Below are 19,068 nucleotides of genomic sequence, written 5' to 3'. Positions count from 1 at the left end.
GGACGCAGGACATCCCACAATTCAATGAGCCAGGACCAGAGTGATCAGTAGAGAAAGGATGATGCAGTACAACACAGCTGTGACCCAAAAAACAACAACTGCTCATTGATTGTTTAAATATACATATTTTACTTAAAATGGAGTGTACATTTTTACATTAGTCCCAAAGCCTTTGTAGAATATCTCAAATCAGGAGGAAAACAAGCCAAGTCTTTCTCTTTCTTGCTGAAGCTCTTCCCATTTCCTCAGCAGTGCCGTCGTTTCCTTCTGCACTTCTTTTCTCTGTCGACTCAAGTCTCTGGCTTCCTCCAGCTGTGCCGTCCTCAAGGACTCGATCTGCTCCCTCTCTGCAGCTGCCTCTCTGGCATTTACTGCACGCAGCTTCTCGAGCAGCTCCCTCTGATACTCCAGATTCCTGGCCTCCACTCGCTGCGCTCTCCTCAGAGCCTCTATCAGCACACGCTCTTCTCCTTTAGACACTTTGAACCAAAGAGAGGTCACATGTTTAGTGTCATTACAATCTTGAATACAGAAGAAAATACTAAATGAAAAAGTTAAAAAAAGTCATGTTAATTGAACATCATTAAATAAATTAAGAGATTCATCCACTCAAGTTACACAAGGGGATTATGGTTGCTGAGATACCAAATTGTTTTCTTAAAATTACTGAGAAAATGATAACACAAGTAATTAAATAATGTGCTGGACGATGAGTCACCTTCTTTGGACTATAAGGGCAATTTACAGAGATAAATATATCACCATACCTCTGATCACTGATACAAAACTGGCTGAATGTTTCATTAACATTTAATTTGAAACATCAGCCATATAAAAGCAGGGCTTGTTATCCAACTAACCTCGATACCTTTTGGTACCAACTCAAGCTACTTCATGCTGTCAAATACTAAAAGCGGGCCTCAAATATCAGTTTCACGATGTTGTTTTTATTATAATATTATTATTTGCCTGATTTTAATACAAATTCTGCAGAGTTTGTATAGCATGTTATCTAGGTTGGTGTTTATACAACATTTAATATTTATCTTCTAATAAATGAAGACGTGTTGTAAAAACAATTATTAATTAATATTTTTTTCTAGTGGCACATGTTCCAGATCTGGTGAAAAACTGCAAAAGGTTTTGCAGGGATTCGTCTCAAAAAGGTAAACGGGACACATTTAACATTGCTTTCTTATAATATATATATATATATATATATATGTCACTTATTCCACAAGGTGTCTTTGACAAAGACAGAACGAATGATGTATACAAACAACAGTCAGCTATAATACATTACCAGAAAACGGTCGCTGCTTCTCTGTCTCCCCAGCGTTCTCTGGTCGCATCAGTGTGTGTGAGTGGGGTGCTGGTGGGTGCTGCCCATCTGCTGCTAGCTGAGAAAACACCTCCGGGTGTCTTTTGGACATGTGTCGATGTAGGTTGCTGGTGCTGCCGCCTTCAAAGTACTGTAACTTCTTCATGCAAATGCAGCAGCGAGCAGCAGCCAAACTGTCCAGGAGCTCGTAGTGCCTCCAGATCAAGCTGCGTTTGTTCCGCCTACGTTTCACAGGGTGGTCGTCACTCTCCTCCTCGCGCTTTATATGTTTCACTGGACCTACTTGTGCATAGTCCAGGAGGCCATTCATGGTAGAATTAAGGGTGTCATTGTCTCCATCCTCCAGAACCACTTCGACTGAATAAGAAGAAAACAAAATTATGATTAGGTTTGAAACTAACAATTAAGTACAGAATTATATGTGGATAAAATAATTTAACATAACTAATTACTTGTTCGGTGCGATAAAAAATCTGCACATATTATACTGAAGCTTAGATTATAGTCTTTCTAGGTTTATGTCACCGTTAGCATCTGTGCTCTGTGATGAGTGGGGTGCTGGTGCTGGTGGTGCTGGTGGGTGCTGCCGATCTGCTACCAGCTGAGAAAACACCTCGGGGTGTTTCTTTGACATGTGCCGGTGCAGGTTGCTGGTTCCGCCCTCAAAGGACTGTAACTTCATGCAAATGCAGCAGCGAGCAGCAGCCAAACTGCTCAGTTCCTCGTAGTGCCTCCAGATCAAGCTGCGTTTATTCCTTTTGCGTTTGACAGGTTGATCAGCACGCCACTGCGCACCTTCTGGGTCGCCATTCATAGCAGAATCAATGCCAGCTTCATTCACCACGATAAATGTGTCAGAATCTCGGTCCTCCAGAGCCACTTCCACTAAATAAAAGAAACACAAAGTTAGAATTAATGACTGATTTTTGATTAATACTTTGATATATATATATATAGGTTCAAGGTTCAAGTTTTTTATTTGCCATCTGTGCCTAGACCAGCAGTCCAGACACATCGGAATTATTTTTGCAGGGTTCTCCGAGTCAACAGAGGTACAAAACAAACACACTATAATAATAATAATAATAGTAACCGTAATAGAAATATGAAACATATTTTAAAAAACACTGTACAAAAAAACACACTGTTCATAGTGTGGTAATGTGTATGCAATATTTACAGTAATAAGTATGTAAGTAGGCTAGTGCTGTACCTAGCTTGTAAAAGGAAAGAAAGAGGGGGAGGGGACAGTGTTATGGGGATATTGCACATGTTCAGATGTTGGGGGAAGGTTGTGTGGGGCTATTGCACTGATTGTAGTGTTGCACATTTTCCACAGTTTCAAGGAGTGCCTCTTTCTCAGTGGCTGTGTTGCGCCATCAGTCTGACTGTGGCAGGGAAGAAGCTGTTGAAGAAGCGTGTCCTGTGGGTGACGATGCTGTCCGCTCGGCTGTGTCTCCGGTTGTATGTGCAGTGTTTGTGTCGGAGCAGAGAGTGAGCTGGATGAAGTGAGTCTCCAATGATTCCCTCTGCTCTTCTCCGACAGCGCAGCACATGCATAGAGTCCATGGACGGAAGTTGTGTCCCTGTGATCCTCTCCGCGGTCCTTATGACTCTTTGCAGAGCCTTCCTCTCTGCCTGTGTGGTGTTTCCATACCACACAGTGATGCCTGCGGTGAGGATGCTCTCGATCAGTCCTCTATAGGCCTGGGTGAGAGGGCGACGGTTCAGACCAGCTTTCCTGAGCATCCTGATGAAATAAAGCCTTTTCTGGGCCTTTTTCACTGCGGCTGTGGTGTGAAGAGTCCAGCTCAGGTCAGATGTCACCTGCATTCCCAGGAATCTGTACCCGTCAGCCCTCTCCACCTCAGTCCCTTTGATGATGAGAGGCTGTAGAGGGGGAGGGTTCTTCCTGAAGTCCAGTATTATTTCCTTGGTCTTGTTTGTGTCGAGGATGAGGTGGTTCTCCTCTCCGTAGACCAGGATGTTGTTCACCAGGGTCCTGTAGCCCGACTCATCCCCGCTCCCCTTGATGAGCCCCAGGACGGTGGTGTCATCGGCGTGTTGATGAGGATGGTGTTGTCCTGTGGAGGTGCAGTCATGGGTGTACAGGGTGAATAGTTTGGGGCTCAGGCAGCAGCCCTGTGGGGATCCTGTGCTGACTGTGAGCTCGGTGGACACCCGTCCTCCCATTCTCACCACCTGGGGTCTTTCTGTCAGAAAGTCCAGAATCCAGTTGCAGGTGGGAGTTGGGACGCCGAGGTCTGTCAGCTTCTTGATTAGTTTTCCCGGTCGGATGGTATTAAAGGCAGAACTATAGTCCAGGAAAAGCATCCTGGCATACGTTCTGCGGCTTTCCAGGTGTTGCAGAGTGCGGTGTAGAGCTATTGCTACCGCGTCATCCACTGATCGGTTGGGGCGATAGGCAAACTGGAGGAGGGTCGACATTGTCCGGGACCGTGTGGTTGATGTGGGTGAGGACCAGTTTTTCTAGGCACTTCATGGCGACTGGTGTGAGTGCCACTGGCCTGAAGTCATTTAAGGTGGGTGTGTCTGGTTTTTTGGGGACTGGTATGATGATGGAGGATTTAAAGATACGGGGAACTACAGCCTGAGATAGTGACAGGTTAAAGATGTCAGCATACACTCCGGCTAGTTGTTCCCCACAGACCTTTAGGACTTTGGGGGGAACTCCATCATATATATATATTTGATTAATTATTATTAACAGTGTACAAAATGTCAGACAATTGGAAAAGGAAACAAGTTGGTAAAGCAGCACAGCCTCACACCTGAAAAGCAAGGACAGTATTGGCCATTGTTGAAACTTTAATAATTCGTTTCAGCTTATTAATTTTCAATTACAGCACTATTATGATAACCTGCTGCTTTTCCTTGCTTCTTATCATTTCAGATGTGACGGAAGAAGATAACAATCAGAGTAAAAGCCGTATGCTTAGGGAAAGGAAGATCACGTGTTGGGTTCAAATAAACATGAAGGAAAACTTACGTCACATCCGTTTCTTAAACAGCAACAATAACAGTCACTCTTACTCCTATTCATACTTTCCAATATACAACAATAAATTAAGAAAATCCTTGATACCACATTGACAACCACAATCCGGCTTAGCAACGACATATACCGGGCTCGAGCGAGCGGCGGTTGGGCGGACAGCAGCGACACACGAGAGGTCATCTCACCGCAGCAGGACGGCTCACTGGCCGCGTCCTCCTCTTGGCTGCTCCTGGAAGTTGTTTGTTTATTTCTTTTAAAAGCTCCGATCGGCGCTTCTTCTGCGGTCCTTAACTTCGCGGTTCATCATCAGCCAGCATTCACCCCTGTGAACCGGATGTTATCACCTTCAGCCTCGCGGCTGTGGAAATATCGTCTAATTTCTACTGCTCAGTAGTTACTAAATTTATCGGCTCTTACCAAATTGATAACTGTAAGAATCAGTGGGGTTTATTCGGTGTATTCTTATCTAAACCTCCGCCCCACAATGCATTGCTGTCGCAATACGTCATATCCGGGGTGGGGCCGGTCTTGTCATACAGTAAAACCGTTAAGAACCACTTAAGCCGTTACACCCATCCCCATTTCGAATAATAGATGATTTGTAATGAAGATAAAATTGTCCTTTTTTCATAAATTGAATGTTGAAGCGTCAGTTACTTTCTGTTGCACATTTGGTAAAAGTACAAGAGGATTATTAATGGTTAAATTTGTTTATTAATATATTACCCGATGTACCACACAGGGGTATGGCACTGTAATTCAAGACATTCATGCTCATGTATATGTGCATTTGTAATCATATGTTAAAACTAGTAACGTGGGACTTAGAATGGTTCACTAAATAGATATTAAAATACATATTTTGAAAGTAATATTACATTACATTTAATTTATCTTTAATATCTGCAGCAATCGGGTCCTGTAAAGGCAAGGCAAGGCAAGGCAAGTTTATTTATATAGCACATTTCATACATGACTGCAATTCAAAGTGCTTTACAAAAAATAGATCAAGAATAAGAAATAAAAAAGAGGAATACAAAGTGCATCAAAGAAACAATTTAAAAAGGCATAAAAGCATAAAAGAAGATTAATAAAAGAAAAAATAAAGATAAAAATCTAAGTGCAAAGAATCATTCCTTCTGTCGTTGTCTTATTATTTCAGGATTAATACAAGATTCAATTTAAGGCAATGGAGAACATAAACGTTTTTAGCCTGTTTTTGAAAGTAGTAAGAGTTGGTGCAGATCTAAGCTCTTCCGGAAGTTTGTTCCAACTGTGTGTGGCATAATAACTGAATGCTGCTTCACCATGTTTTGTTTTAACTCTGGGAACAGTTAGCAGACCGCCCCAGATGACCTAAGAGGCCTAGAGGGTTCATAAGGTGGAAGCAAGTCAGAGATATATTTTGGACCTACACCATTTAGAGATTTATAAACGAGCAGCAGTATTTTGAAGTCGATTCTCTGACATACTGGTAGCCAATGCAGAGACCTGAGAATTGGTGTAATGTGTTCAACTTTCTTAGTCTTTGTTAGGACTCTGGCAGCGGCATTCTGAATAAGTTGTAGCTGTCGAAGTGCTTTTGGGAGACCTGAAAAAAGACTATTACAATAGTCTAACCTACTGGAGATGAAGGCGTGAATTAGTTTTTCTAAATCTTGTTTGGACATAAATCCTCTAATTCTTGCTATATTTTTTAGATGGTAATAGGCTGATTTTGTTATTGATTTGATGTGGGTATTAAAATTCAGATCCGAATCAATTATAACACCTACATTTTTGACTTGATTTTTCGACTTTAAAGAAAGGGAGTCCAGATGAGCACAAACTTTCAGCCTTTCTTCTTTAGCACCAACCACAATTATCTCGGTTTTATTTTCATTTAGTTGGAGGAAATTTTGGCACATCCAATCATTGATTTGGTCTGTGCACTGACGCAGTAAGTCTATGGGAGCATAGTCACTTGGTGAGAGAGCTATGTATAGTTGAGTGTCGTCCGCATAATTATGGTAAGCGATTTTGTTATTTTGCATAATTCTGCCTAAGGGGAGCATGTAGAGGTTGAATAGAAGAGGCCCAAGGATTGAACCTTGTGGAACTCCACACGTCATGTTAGTCCGCTCAGATACATAGTTGCCAATGGAGACAAAATAGTCCCTGTCTTGTAGGTAGGACTTGAACCAGTCTAGGACCGTACCACATTACTGTAACATAGTACTCCCACGGAGAAATGATGACTGTGGAGATGAGGGACAAGGCATGATGGAACATATAAATATGCAGTTAATGTTTGAAAGTGATTATTCAGGCCGATTATAGGTAAATATTAGCACGCTGCTAGCTCAGTTGAGAACACTGACCTGAGGAGAAATATTAGATTTACAAAATATTAGATTGTTTAAAAACAACTATTTTTTATAGTTTCAAAGTACAAAGACTTGGCAGTTAAACGCCACTTTTGTCTTTAGAAAAATAATAAACTGAAGTTTGACCAATGACACTATTATTAAAACTGTATTTATTTAAGGAAATATCTGTCAGGTAGTTGAACAGTACAGTTTTTGAACTTAAATGCAACACATTGTGCTCAAAAAGCCATATTATCAATTAATACAACACTAACTCTAAAACAGAAATATTACAATGGCAATTCACAGGCTGAAAACACAAACACTGAACAGAATAAAGGATGGGAAACTTTCTCCACACCAAGACATACATAAATACAAAAGTCTTCCTTATACAAACACAGTAAATTACTTTTTGCAGTAAGTCGGCTGCTGCGAGCGCCACTCTGCATATTAAATGTCTGGCATTGTATCAGTCATCAGTGCAAAAAACAAAACAAGAGCAACAAGAAGGTGAACATTTAGTTGGAATGCATTTTAATAGCGGTGGGTTCTGGAACAACCTGCAGGCAAATGTGATGTGTTTTATAAGAACACTTAATGTAAACTTGATTAATTGCTTTGGTAAAGCACTGTTGGGATAGCGTGAGGTAAGCGTGTAAAGTGAATGTATCCCTATTTGCAAATTCTGCGTAGGTCTAAAAAGGGAACGGACCAATCGAATCCAAGTACACTCTCTTTCTGTCTTCACTTCCTGTCTCAGCAGTCGGAGCACTGAGGCCCAATATTATTCAGGATATTCAGCAGTGCTGAGATGCAGTGAGTGACAACAACAACAACAACATATAACATACAACAACCGTAAACTGTGAAACATTTTCTTCTCTTCGTCTGAGCTTTTAGTCCAGTGGTTCTACTCAATTAAAGATCAGTAAGGTTTCAGGTTAAATGGTGTATCGGGGTGGATTGAGCCTCTTCTTGAGAATTCTAAACATCTGTAATAACTTTAAATGCATAGATCGCATGAAACAAAACCTAAATATAAAAACATATAAAATGACTTCAACAGATAATACATGTAAACAAACCTTTTAAACAAAATTTGTGTCGCATCTAAAACCTTTGACAGTTTAACAATAAAAGGTCACCAATCTGTAATTTCTAGAACAGGCCTGTTTTTACTCACGTAATATTTAATGCGATACTCCACCTCGAAATCTATAATCTGAGCATCAAATGCTCATCATGTAAACTTGACGGGTGGCTTCTAAAAGATGCTTTCCTTCTTCAAAGTCAGTTTCGATGGCTACATAGATTTCCATTGGGGAGTTTTCAGGGTGGAAAACGGGTACCAAACCTTTCACTGAGGCTTAATCCACTTCACCGTAGTCCTTCGACATGTTCTATTTATATCCAGCAAACGTTTTATATTATAAAAACGTTGCGTCGCCCTCATTGAAGCTTCTTACAGTCGTGTATACATCTGGAAGCAGTACATGTTGATGAAATAATGATTGACCATATGGATGACCTATGAGTGGTTTAAAGTTGATGGTTTAGACACTTTTTCCACGACGAAAACATGTCACTACTGTTATACTGTAGCTGTCATGAATGTCTGTGAAGAAGGAAACAAGGAAAAAAAGCCTTAGGATTAAGCATCACTTTTAGAATTGGGCATTTTGAGGGGCAGTGCTGCAAACTAGCATTTTTTTAATTCAGTTTTCTACATAGCTTATTTTACTCAATCCCTGGTATCTTGTGTATGCCATGTTATGTCATAACATCAACACCTCCAAGCCCCTCTTGCAATCTTTGACTGGATGCTTATTATCAAATATTACACAAATAAAAAAATATAAAAAAAACTCTGCACAGCTCCATTATTCTGAAGTGTATCGAGGCTGAGCCCCAACGTCATATCATTTGAATTCTGCCGGGCGTGTTTTGTTAATCAAATCATCCTCGTGCTTTGATATTTAAATACATTTCCAAGCTCAATGCTTCCTTTCAGTATAAGGTGCTATTCATGTTGGGAATAAAGGAACACCAACATCTAAATGTTATGTACAACATAAAATACAATATTAAATAAAATGTTTTCTTGGTTGAACTGTACACTTACAGTTGCCTGATAATGAGCCACATTACAAAACTTTACTAAATTAATGGCTTGTCTCAACAATTGGTCTTTATGCCTGTGCAGCAACTTCACAACTTTGTTTTGATTGTGTTGACTATTCAACCATGTATTGGTCTTAATTGTAAACTGATCCATCTCTGATCATCAGTCAAACACAACAACTTGCATGTTTCTTTAAATACAGAAATATATCCAAACATGATAATGAAAGTGAGGAAAAGGTCAGACATTCATTGAACGGTTGTTTTTTGACTGCCGTGGAATTTCCCCCCTGGCCAATATTTGACATCGTGCCTTTCTGACAGGTGACATACATCAACCTCATTTAGCAGGGTCATGACTCCATGACTTCAAGCTTCCGTGAGAATAACAACTGCTAACCTTTTGGCGTGGCAAATGTAATAAACGTGTAAATGGAAAGGTAGCTATTTAAATATTTCTTTTGTTGGGAATCAGAATAATGGAGCCGTGTTCACGAACTTAGTGTACAAACGAATCATAACTGCGAGGGCACAAACATCCACGACACAGTCATGTTTTCTAAATTAAAGTATTCTGCTCAATGTGACAGAATTTGAATATTCAAAAAGTAGTCATGGGTAACGTAAACTGCCTCTGCAGCTGAATTAAAGGGAAAACATTCAGAGCCCAGTTTTGTCAGACACATGGATAAGTTGCACTGGGTGTATAAATACGTAATAATATAATATTTAGTTCTTATTTCTCTGCAGAGCCTCACACAGGTTGTGATTTGGATCTGGCTCCTGACTCATGATCTCAACACACTCCCATTCTCCACTACAGCCGGACTGTTTCACCGCCTCGACCACCGTCTGAACATAGAGGCCATCCTCGAATGTTGGTGCCATGGCAACCGGTCCTCGTTCCCATGACCTGCGCTCCTCGTGAGCCTGAAAAGACTGTCTCAGTGCCTTAACCATGGAGCTCAGACCCTGCAGGTGAGGCAGAGGCATCTCTTTCACCTCTGGTCCCACCCACCCGCTGTCGCCTAGCAACAGCTCCTCACCTTTACTCCCATTGTGTTGACCATACAGCTCTGCCCCCCTGGCGACCAGTCTCCCAGTGGATCCAACGACCATAACCTCGTGAACAAATGACCCTGGCATGTTGAAGTTCAGGGTCACAGTGCAGCACACACCACCAGAGCGAGACCCAGTTCCAGACATCAACATTTGGAAGAAGCAAAAATCATCGCTGGTGACGCGGCGGATGCCTCGGATCAAACCATTTTGTTGTACAAAAGTCCGCAGTAATCCATGAACACGATTGGCTCGAGCACCGGTTAAGTAACTTAAAAGGTCAATGATGGACGAGCCGACAGTGTGGAGGCCGCCTCCTCCCATCAGCTCCTCACATGTCCAGCCGTAAGACTGGTCCAGGAGGCTGGGGCCATAGACTCGGACGTCACACACCTGGATTTCTCCAACGTATCCCTCCGCCAGCAGCTGGCGCATTGCCACAAAAGCTGGCAGGAAGCGCAGGGTATTACCCATAATGCTGAGCAGCTGTGGGTAGTATCTGGCTGCAGTCACCATCTTGAATGAATCCACAGCAGTTGCAGCTTTCTCACACACGACATTCTTACCGATACCTGCAAAGAGAGAGAGAGAAGGGCAGAGGTTATCATTCTTCAGATAAACTGAATTCAATAGAGTGCTTCAGTAAAAGGTCCTAAAATCCAGAAATGAGTTAGCATCTTTGTACTGCCGGTTCCGTTGCCTTGAAGACAACGATTATTTCAATGTTTTTTGGTTAGATGCTTAAAATACGGTCTGCAATTAACAAAGGCGTAAGATATTTTTACTATTGGTGTTTAGGACATAAAACAACACATTTTCGAGCTTTTATGCGTTATAAAGAAAGGTAGTTGCTCATAAATGAGACTCCAGACTAGGAGAGTACCCGCTATCACTCTGAACAAAGACACTCATCTATTCCCTAGTGGGCCTTTACAGCCTGGTTGTGATTATACTCATGCTCTTGCAAACTTTAGACTTAAGCTTGATGCCACTCACGAAAGGTTTTTGCAGAAGACGTAAGCAAAATCCAGTTTGGAAATCTCAAGTTGGAAGCTTAGTAGCAGTAAAGTTTAAGTCGCGTGACCGTGGTGTAGTTTGTTTATATCCTATGCTGTCTTTTTACTTCCATCAAATTTAATTCATGCTTGAAAAAAGGTTTTCATTTGTGAATATTATCTTGCTGAAGAAAATGTGCAGGTATCATAAGCGTTTGTTTGCCACAGAGCTTTTTTTCTGTAATAATCTAAACTCGAGTGGCAAAATCCTCTTGTTTTTTTGTTGAGTGAACCACTGCAATGCTAACTTCTGGGTCGGCCGAGCAGAATACGTCATCCCTGCCGTACTCTATGACTCTGACATAAAATGCAATGAGAATACTAGAAGTTTAAATGTCAAAAATAAAATCTGGCAAATCTCTCACCCCGATTCAATGCCAATTTGTAAAACTGTTGATTAGACTGCATTTGTTTTCGCTTAGTGTACCTTTTAAAATGCAACATAGTGTATATTAAATACAATTTCAAGATGTAGGGCAGACTAAGTGTCTCAGTGCTCTGTGATAGCACAGAAGGTGTGTAAAGCTATATATGGTGATCGCCAGCCTTTAGTTCCCCTTGGAAGTATTACCGTGGATAAGTCCTTTGGCGGGGACACACACACAGGAAGTTGCAACTATAACAGGAAGCTGAGGTCAACACTCAGGAATTCCATCAGATACAGTAAGTTAACTTTATAGAACTACTCTCCTCTGATAAGAGAGGAGACGTTGATCATGTTTGTTTCAATGTGCTGCTTGTGAAGGACTGTATATTCATCCTTTGTGGAGGACTGTCATTGCAGTCCAAACGTTAATTTCAATTGCAGAGCTCCCCCGCCACGCCCAGCTGGGTCTGATCACATGAGCAGTGGAACTGGTAACATGGTATCAGTGGAAACTGGAACGTAAGACGTGGCATTTTGGAAGAAAACTTCCAAAATCTTAGTTGCTGTCAAGAACAAAAACATTCTGAATTCTTATATGTAAAAGAAAATTAATCGCAATGCTGGATGTTTTATGAAATATGATAGTGTGAATGCATGTTGGCTTCGCAAAAATATTGAGTAAAAGTGAAAGTTCTATACTTAAAATATGCCCGAGGCTTTTGGACAGGACAGCGGGAAAACCTCCCCGCATTTTAGTAAAAGTTAAATAATTACTTACCGAGTGCTTTGACAGCAATCTGTCTCGTCATCGAGGGTGGTATATAGATGCAAACAAGGTCGACATCTTGGTGCAGCAGGACGTCATCAGATCGGCTGGTGTGAAATGGGATGCCGAGCTCTCTTGCCAGGCAGCACGCTTCCTCTTCGCTTCGCCCCCAGAGCGCATGAACCTCAAAGCCCTCAGCTTTCAACAACGGGACAAGCACTCGGGCTGTGCTGCCCGTGCCAAATACACCGACTCCTGGCAACATGGCAGTGCCACTCAAAGCGTCCTTACGTGTTAACCATGGCTCACCTCACCGACATCCCAAGATCCTAAGATTCCTGGAGAGCTCACCGTGCCTGTAAAAGAATAAGAAAAGAACAATAACACTATGTGACATTGACAAAATTAAGTATCACACTTTTTTAAATTCCAATTCATATTTTTTTTTAAACAATAGTTAAATTCAAGGTGAGCAATAATGACCATGCATGTAAACATTCATTATGAAAATCCCTTTACTGCCATGCAGGATTCAGGACCAGACCGTAAGCCATTTAAACTATATCAAAATGTTAAGATAAACTAAACCACAGAAAATAACTTGTCTAGGAAGACAAGCTCATTATATATAGTGACTATATTGACAAACAGGACCAACACGTCCAGTAGCGGTCTAGACCAGTTTTGTAATCAGTAATCTCTGACAGCTACTTACACTCTGTCCTGCAACATAGTTAACATACCATTCCTCATTTGTTCCACACCCACCGAAAGTCAACGTCACCTCTACCTCTGTAGCAATGTAGGTTACGTCTGTGTGTTTGCCCTCATACAGGTCATCCGTTAGGGACCTGCGACTGCTGTGGATTTCATTCGTCAATGTAATTTCTGTTAACTAGTTTGAGTGGTTGGGCACCAGTGTTATCTATGGGAGGGTGGGCGTAGGCGCTGGCAAGAGCTCAGTCTGCCTCACCTGTCTCCCTGTAGCCATGACATGTAAAATCTAGCTTTGTCACATTGTACCACCACACACATCCATTTCCCAGGCTGACAGCAGGTGAGACGTCCTTCTCTGAGACACAGACCCCGACGTAACCTCGCCGCGCTGTGCGGCTGGTCAGATAACAAAGCCACCATCGATCCAGTAATCATCCATAGTCAGTTGGGTCTCCACCGTATGTCTACGATAACACAACCTTGCGGAAAGTGGCCAACAATGTAACTAATACAGGCGGTTAATGCTCCGGTTAGCCTAGGCACACACACACTAAGCTAGTTAGACGACTCATAACATTAGCTAGCACGTTCAGCTAGCCACCAGGCGTCCACAAAGTGGACTCAAACAGTCCCTCAAGAAGGGAGCTACTTTACAGAGTTAATACACAAAGTAAATTCATCTGATGGTATTCAACTGTGGTGTATAAAACTACCCATATTTAAACATAACGTTATCTACCTGCTGTATTCACCAGGACAATGTCAACAGCGGTTCAAGGTGTTCCGTCGTGCGCTGCCCAGTTGCTAATGGTAACTTCAGTAGCAACCGCAGCAGGACCGTGTGGCGGGACAGAGACACTACAAGATAAGAGATGGGCCACCAACAGAGAATAAAGTAAATGGGACACAGTGGGTAGCAGCGTTAGGACCGTGTGGACTGTGGAGGAATAGAGACAATACACGAGTGGAGATGGAACCTAAGTGGAGAATAAAGGAAAGGATACACAGGGGACCAGCTGGACTCGATGGCGTTGGCTCAAAACATGTAAATAACAGGCAAACATTAAGTTGTTCTATTTTTAGATGAAATGTAAATAAATAAAACATGATTGATAAACTCATGTAGCTCGTATGTTCACTCTTTGTGCACTTTTTGGTCGGGTACCATGTTTTCCCATGATTCAGTCTGGTAGCCACCTTTAAAAACTGACTTGATGTTTGTATTAAGTTTTAGTTGGGGTATTTCTACAAGTTATGTTTTTAACAATATGATGTTGCTTGGTTACTTAAACATACATATTAACAGGTCTATTATGGTTTATGTGGAATGCACTGTAAGGTTTACCACACACTGACCGGCAGGTGTCTATACATTTCTAGAACTTAGCCTTATTAGCCTATGTTTCATGAATATAAATACACTCTTATAGAATATTTCAGAAAATAACTACAAGGTGTGTTTTTGTGTGCTTCACACACGTCATACTGACGACTCGGATAATACCAATTATATAATGATAAAGACAAATGAAGTCGACATTTACAAACCTATAGTGCTCATTTGCATTACGCATGTTTAAATTTCCCAGAGTACTCCTTAAATTGGTTTTAATTCGTTTTAAAACAGTTCGCTCAAATTTGAAGTTGTTTCTTTTGTAAATATCCTTTAATATTGGGCAATGAGATCTGAAGCTAAATGAACTTCCATAAAGTATGTTTGATGTAGCATAACAATATCTACCTGACTTAAAACTCACACATGTGGATAAAGAGATTATATCCTGATGTGTCTGACAGGTGAAGTAATAGTTGTATGTGGATGATAAAAAAAGATGACAACATCCAAACCAGTACATCATTTTGTGGCTTTTGGTGGTTGCCACTAGATTCAATCACAAAAGAGGAGTCTACGAGGTCATCTGGTGGATGATAAAGGTTACTGCCACATGCAGACATGCATAGTTTTAATGTTCTCTTTCAGGTGGTAGGATTGGCAAAGCAGTGGAAGGAAACGGATTCAAAATGGGGTGGAATTGAAATTTAGCAAGAGCTTGTATTTTCTTTCAGTATTTATTTTGTCAAATTGAATATATGGACTCATTTGATCCTCCCTGGATGCTTGATATAATACTATAACATACTACTTTTAGGCCTAACATTTATTGCAAACTGATTTGCTTCGCAGATACATGCATATGGTGGAGAAAACTCTTTGTAGGAAACTCCTTTTAAATGGGCTGCATTTCATCTTTGAATGATATTGAACACTTCTAATTTGGGTTTATGTGTGTTCAGTATGAGGATGTGGATATTTACTCGCTTAATTAACATTCTGGAAAGCTTCGTTTTACACCTTCACATGTGTTTTTACTTATGTTGCCTAATTAGACTTCTACCCAGGATTTAGGCTATAAATTCATGGAGTTTGTTTACATAAAGGTAATTCCCAGGAGGTTTAACTTTATTGAACCGACCCATTAAGACCAAGGTCCCATTTCTAATGGGGCCCTATAGCTACATGCATGAATACAATAAGTATATGATCACAAAACAATAAAAGTGAGAACAAAAATCAACCATCAATAATGAATTGTAACATATCAACAATTACACATTCAAACTAAAATGTATTTCAAGCATTCTCAGACCTTGACATAAAATGTAAGATATCATTGAATTTTCTAAAATAAACTATGGGTATCTCTTGAAACGTATTAGGCTCTTCAAACAGACTAATTAAATATATTAAATAGAGCTGTCTTCTTTTAGCGGCCAAGGACGATCTGCCCACCTGATAAAAGGATCACAAAGAAGTACAATGCTGGGGGATGAACTGTGTCAAACTGTTTAGAGTTAAGTAACGACTGGCATGTAAGCAACAGCTTTCTATATTTCGAGTGTACTTTACCCGACTAACGTTTTAATAAGCCAGTGTATTTGAAAACACTTGTGCAGAACTGTGTATAAACCAGTTTTGGAACAGACAATTAAAGTATTTCCCTCAGAAACACGATTATTCAGAAACACAATCTGCATTGTGAATGAAGCTATTCTTCTTCTACTGTCAGCGGAGCTCAGAGTTGTGTTACCACCGACTGACCAGCAGGGGCGGTAGTCAACTAACGGACCTGGGCAGGAAGCGCAAGGCATTATGGGACTTCTAGTTCTCAGTGGAGGACCGCTGGCTTGATAACACCGCGAAGAACAAACCGAGACATTTACCACCGAAAATAAAATATCAGCCTCGAATTTCGCACAAGTAAGACCTATGCAGGCTTCGAGTCCGGATAAATTAAGGTGGATTGTATCGTCGTACGAAGAAAAGAGGCTCACTTTTGGTTTAAAAAAAATAAACAGGAAGTTGTTAGCGTTGTGGGACGTGTAGTTCCGCTTGTAGGCCACTGAACGTGATAACAACGCGTAGAATAAAGAAACAACAATAAAATAACCTAAACTTCATTGGAAGACCGTGCTTTTGGCCTTGGCGTTTGGGTAATCATGCCAGGGTTCACCTGCTGTGTCCCTGGGTGCTACAACAACTCCCACCGGGACCGGGAACTGCGCTTCTACACATTTCCTAAAGACACCACGCTGAGGGAGCTGTGGCTGAGGAACATCTCCCGGGCCGGGGTCAGCGGCTGCTTCAGCACCTTCCAACCCACCACGGGACACCGAGTCTGCAGTGTGCATTTCACCGGCGGGAGGAAGACCTACACCATCCGAGTCCCGTCCCTCTTCCCTCTGCGCGGGATAAATGAGCGCAGGAGTCGGCGGGGCAGAGGCAGGAAAGTGTCGGTTACTGCAGCGACCTCCGGGGTCGTGATCAGCAATGCCGAGGGCAATGCCGAGTGCAATGCTGGCGGCGAGGCGAGCGATGACAGTATCACCGTGGTTCAGATCGGCCAGAACGGGGAGTACCTGGGCACGGCGCGGCTGCCCGCCCAGTCAGAGGGGACTTGTTACAGCGCCGACGAGCTGACCGCCGACGACTCCTCGGTGGAAGCCGCGTCCGCGCCTGTCCAGTACGTCAGTGTGACCAGCAGCCCGCTGGACCACTCGTACTCTCTGACCACCGGCACCACGTCGACCGAGCTGCTGCGGAAACTCAACGAGCAGCGGGACATCATCGCGCTGATGGAGGTGAAGATGAAGGAGATGAAGGCGTCCATCCGCGAGCTCCGGGTGAACGAGGCCAAGCTGCAGGAGGAGGTGCGGGATCGGGACCGGCTGCTTTACGGGAACTCGGCGGCTTTTAGCGTCCGAAAGAAAATCTGATGGGTGAACATCAACGGAGGCGACCCGTTACAGAGACTCAGACTAACGGAGAGGACACCGAGGGGTTTGCAGGCAACAGATCCAGACCTATTTTGTATAAAACCACACGCGATGACAATGTATTTTCAACAAGTAGAGCTGATTTGTTGTTTGCCTGTGGTAAAGAGAACGTTAGGCTATAACAATAACATCATTGGTAACTATCATGCACACTCCCATATTCACATACAGCTAAACCAAGGTGTTCATTCAACCAGGACTCAGAGTTTGCACAGTCACACTTTAGGCCGGCATACACACTTAAAACCAGACTGACAGGAATATGTTCAACACTTCCCAGTTGCATAGAAAGTTTTTGTCTTTAAGATTTCTCTCATGTGTCTAGTTCCTTGTTTGTGAATTTTAGTTTAGGAGGCATTTATAATACACTGCAGATCTGCAGAGGTAAAGTTCTCTAATATGAAACATGTTCTTGTGAACAAAACACTACTCTCGGCACACTGTCAATGAAATGACTTCATCTGAGCTGTCTTTAAAGTCACTTTAAGTGGTTTTCCAAGTTGTTTTCCTTTTATTTTTGTGGTGAAAAAAACTTGATCAACAGAAAATGGAATTAAAGGAATTCCTTCAAACTTGAAGTGCCGCTCAAAAGATGTAATGAGTTTCTTGGTGACATGGATTTCATTTGCTCAACCTTTTGGGTTTTTAAGAACATCTTAAGAGAACTACAAAGAAAAACATTTTCTTAAGATACTTTATGCAACTTGAACATGTCCGTCTGTCGCAGAGGTTGTTGAAACAGGCCTGCTGGTTTCAGTGTGGTTCTTTTGTGGATGTTTCTCCACACAGACATTTAGTGGCTGCATTTCTCCGTCCTGTACACCAGGTGTTTTAGACACGTTGAACTTGGTCTGACAGGTATGCTCTCATTTTGAAGTCCATTTCGTTTTGAAATGGTGTGTATTTCCACTGAATAATTTCTCAGTTCATGAAATGTTTCCTGATTTTATCCAGTGTCACAGTTACAAAATGTTGAGTCGGTAGTATTTGTAATGATTTTACCGTCAAGTTGAGCGCTTATAGCTCAACTCAAATGGGTCACACTCATCTGTCTCGGCTTCTTGTTTGGACTTTTTCTTACGAAAGATGAGCAGATTTTGAATTTTCAATAACTTAAGCATTGTAAGTATTTATTTTCATCTGTTCTGAGTTGTGGAAAAAGCAATAGTTTGCATCTTAGAAAATCATAAATCATAAAGACTCAAATCTCAGGGTTGCTAACCAGTCGGCTGAAAGCCTCACTCGACATTTAGCTACCCTGTCATTGTTAAGAGACTGTCCTGATAAAGATAATGCCTTATTAATATTAATGTGATAGATGTGATGAAGAGTGCAAACCATCCTTTGAGCTTGCTTCTGAAATATTACTTGTTAAATATTAATTGGAGTTATTTGTTGAGAAACAACACAAAAGCACTGACTCCTGCTCATGTTTATGTTTGGATTGTAAACTATGGTAAGCTTTATTATGGAGGGATTACAATAACAGATGAATTAATTGGTTTGGCCATAACATGTTCAATAATAATGAAAAGGCTATTAAGAGATACAATTGTGTCCTCAGATTTCTTTTATTGGTTTAAAAGTTAAAAAAGAAAATGAAAGGTTGTTTTTTAAACCGGCAAATTGTTACATATGAAACCACATTAAGAAAGTGTTTATCTTATTTTTCTATGATTTAGTTACAGTGCAAGCCCCACTGCAGTGTCTGGTTTCTGTTTGTTTATGTACTTGATTTATCTCACTGGTTGATAGAAGTCAATAACACGTGGTAAAATGTGTCATGTTGCAACATGACTTTCCCCCCCTAGATGGCGGTGGCACAAAAGCTTGAAGAGCAGGAGGTTGAGCTCCTAATTTGTCTGTCTGTGTGTGTTGGCAGCTTGGATGGTCATTTGCTTAATTGTTACTTATATTAAAGCAGTGAAATGTGGAA

At 41.4% G+C, this 19,068-nt stretch overlaps 3 protein-coding genes across 3 annotated transcripts; 1 reads left to right on the top strand and 2 right to left on the bottom strand.

The window, feature by feature from the left end:
* Positions 1 to 105: 105 nt before the first annotated feature.
* Positions 106 to 4,507, bottom strand: LOC130192362 (uncharacterized). Its single transcript, XM_056412293.1, has 4 exons — positions 4,489 to 4,507; positions 1,868 to 2,227; positions 1,304 to 1,699; positions 106 to 479 (listed from the first exon to the last, which is right to left on the bottom strand). The coding sequence occupies exons 2-4, from the start codon at positions 2,154 to 2,156 to the stop codon at positions 190 to 192; spliced, it is 975 nt and encodes a 324-aa protein (XP_056268268.1). The 5' UTR covers positions 2,157 to 2,227; positions 4,489 to 4,507; the 3' UTR covers positions 106 to 189.
* A 2,355-nt stretch (positions 4,508 to 6,862) lies between these two features.
* gfod2 (glucose-fructose oxidoreductase domain containing 2) lies at positions 6,863 to 13,571 on the bottom strand. Its single transcript, XM_056413496.1, has 3 exons — positions 13,537 to 13,571; positions 12,093 to 12,436; positions 6,863 to 10,464 (listed from the first exon to the last, which is right to left on the bottom strand). The coding sequence occupies exons 2-3, from the start codon at positions 12,343 to 12,345 to the stop codon at positions 9,563 to 9,565; spliced, it is 1,155 nt and encodes a 384-aa protein (XP_056269471.1). The 5' UTR covers positions 12,346 to 12,436; positions 13,537 to 13,571; the 3' UTR covers positions 6,863 to 9,562.
* A 2,400-nt stretch (positions 13,572 to 15,971) lies between these two features.
* Positions 15,972 to 19,068, top strand: thap11 (THAP domain containing 11). Its single transcript, XM_056412714.1, has one exon. The coding sequence runs from the start codon at positions 16,296 to 16,298 to the stop codon at positions 17,070 to 17,072; it is 777 nt and encodes a 258-aa protein (XP_056268689.1). The 5' UTR covers positions 15,972 to 16,295; the 3' UTR covers positions 17,073 to 19,068.

The sequence above is a fragment of the Pseudoliparis swirei genome, chromosome 4 (genome assembly GCF_029220125.1).
Source record: "Pseudoliparis swirei isolate HS2019 ecotype Mariana Trench chromosome 4, NWPU_hadal_v1, whole genome shotgun sequence".
NCBI classification, from domain to species: domain Eukaryota; kingdom Metazoa; phylum Chordata; class Actinopteri; order Perciformes; family Liparidae; genus Pseudoliparis; species Pseudoliparis swirei.
This window is presented reverse-complemented; position numbering and strand designations above follow the sequence as displayed.

What these genes read in the sequence shown, in the direction of transcription:
- LOC130192362 (XM_056412293.1), bottom strand. Translation starts at nt 2,156, where the DNA reads ATGAATGGCGACCCAGAAGGTGCGCAGTGGCGTGCTGATCAACCTGTC. An exon ending in ACAGAGCACAGATGCTAACG is followed by an intron (nt 1,700 to 1,867) that starts GTGACATAAACC and finishes CTTCTTATTCAG; the next exon opens with TCGAAGTGGTTCTGGAGGAT. An exon ending in GAAGCAGCGACCGTTTTCTG is followed by an intron (nt 480 to 1,303) that starts GTAATGTATTAT and finishes TTTGGTTCAAAG; the next exon opens with TGTCTAAAGGAGAAGAGCGT.
- gfod2 (XM_056413496.1), bottom strand. Translation starts at nt 12,345, where the DNA reads ATGTTGCCAGGAGTCGGTGTATTTGGCACGGGCAGCACAGCCCGAGTG. An exon ending in GATTGCTGTCAAAGCACTCG is followed by an intron (nt 10,465 to 12,092) that starts GTAAGTAATTAT and finishes CTCTCTTTGCAG; the next exon opens with GTATCGGTAAGAATGTCGTG.
- thap11 (XM_056412714.1), top strand. Translation starts at nt 16,296, where the DNA reads ATGCCAGGGTTCACCTGCTGTGTCCCTGGGTGCTACAACAACTCCCAC.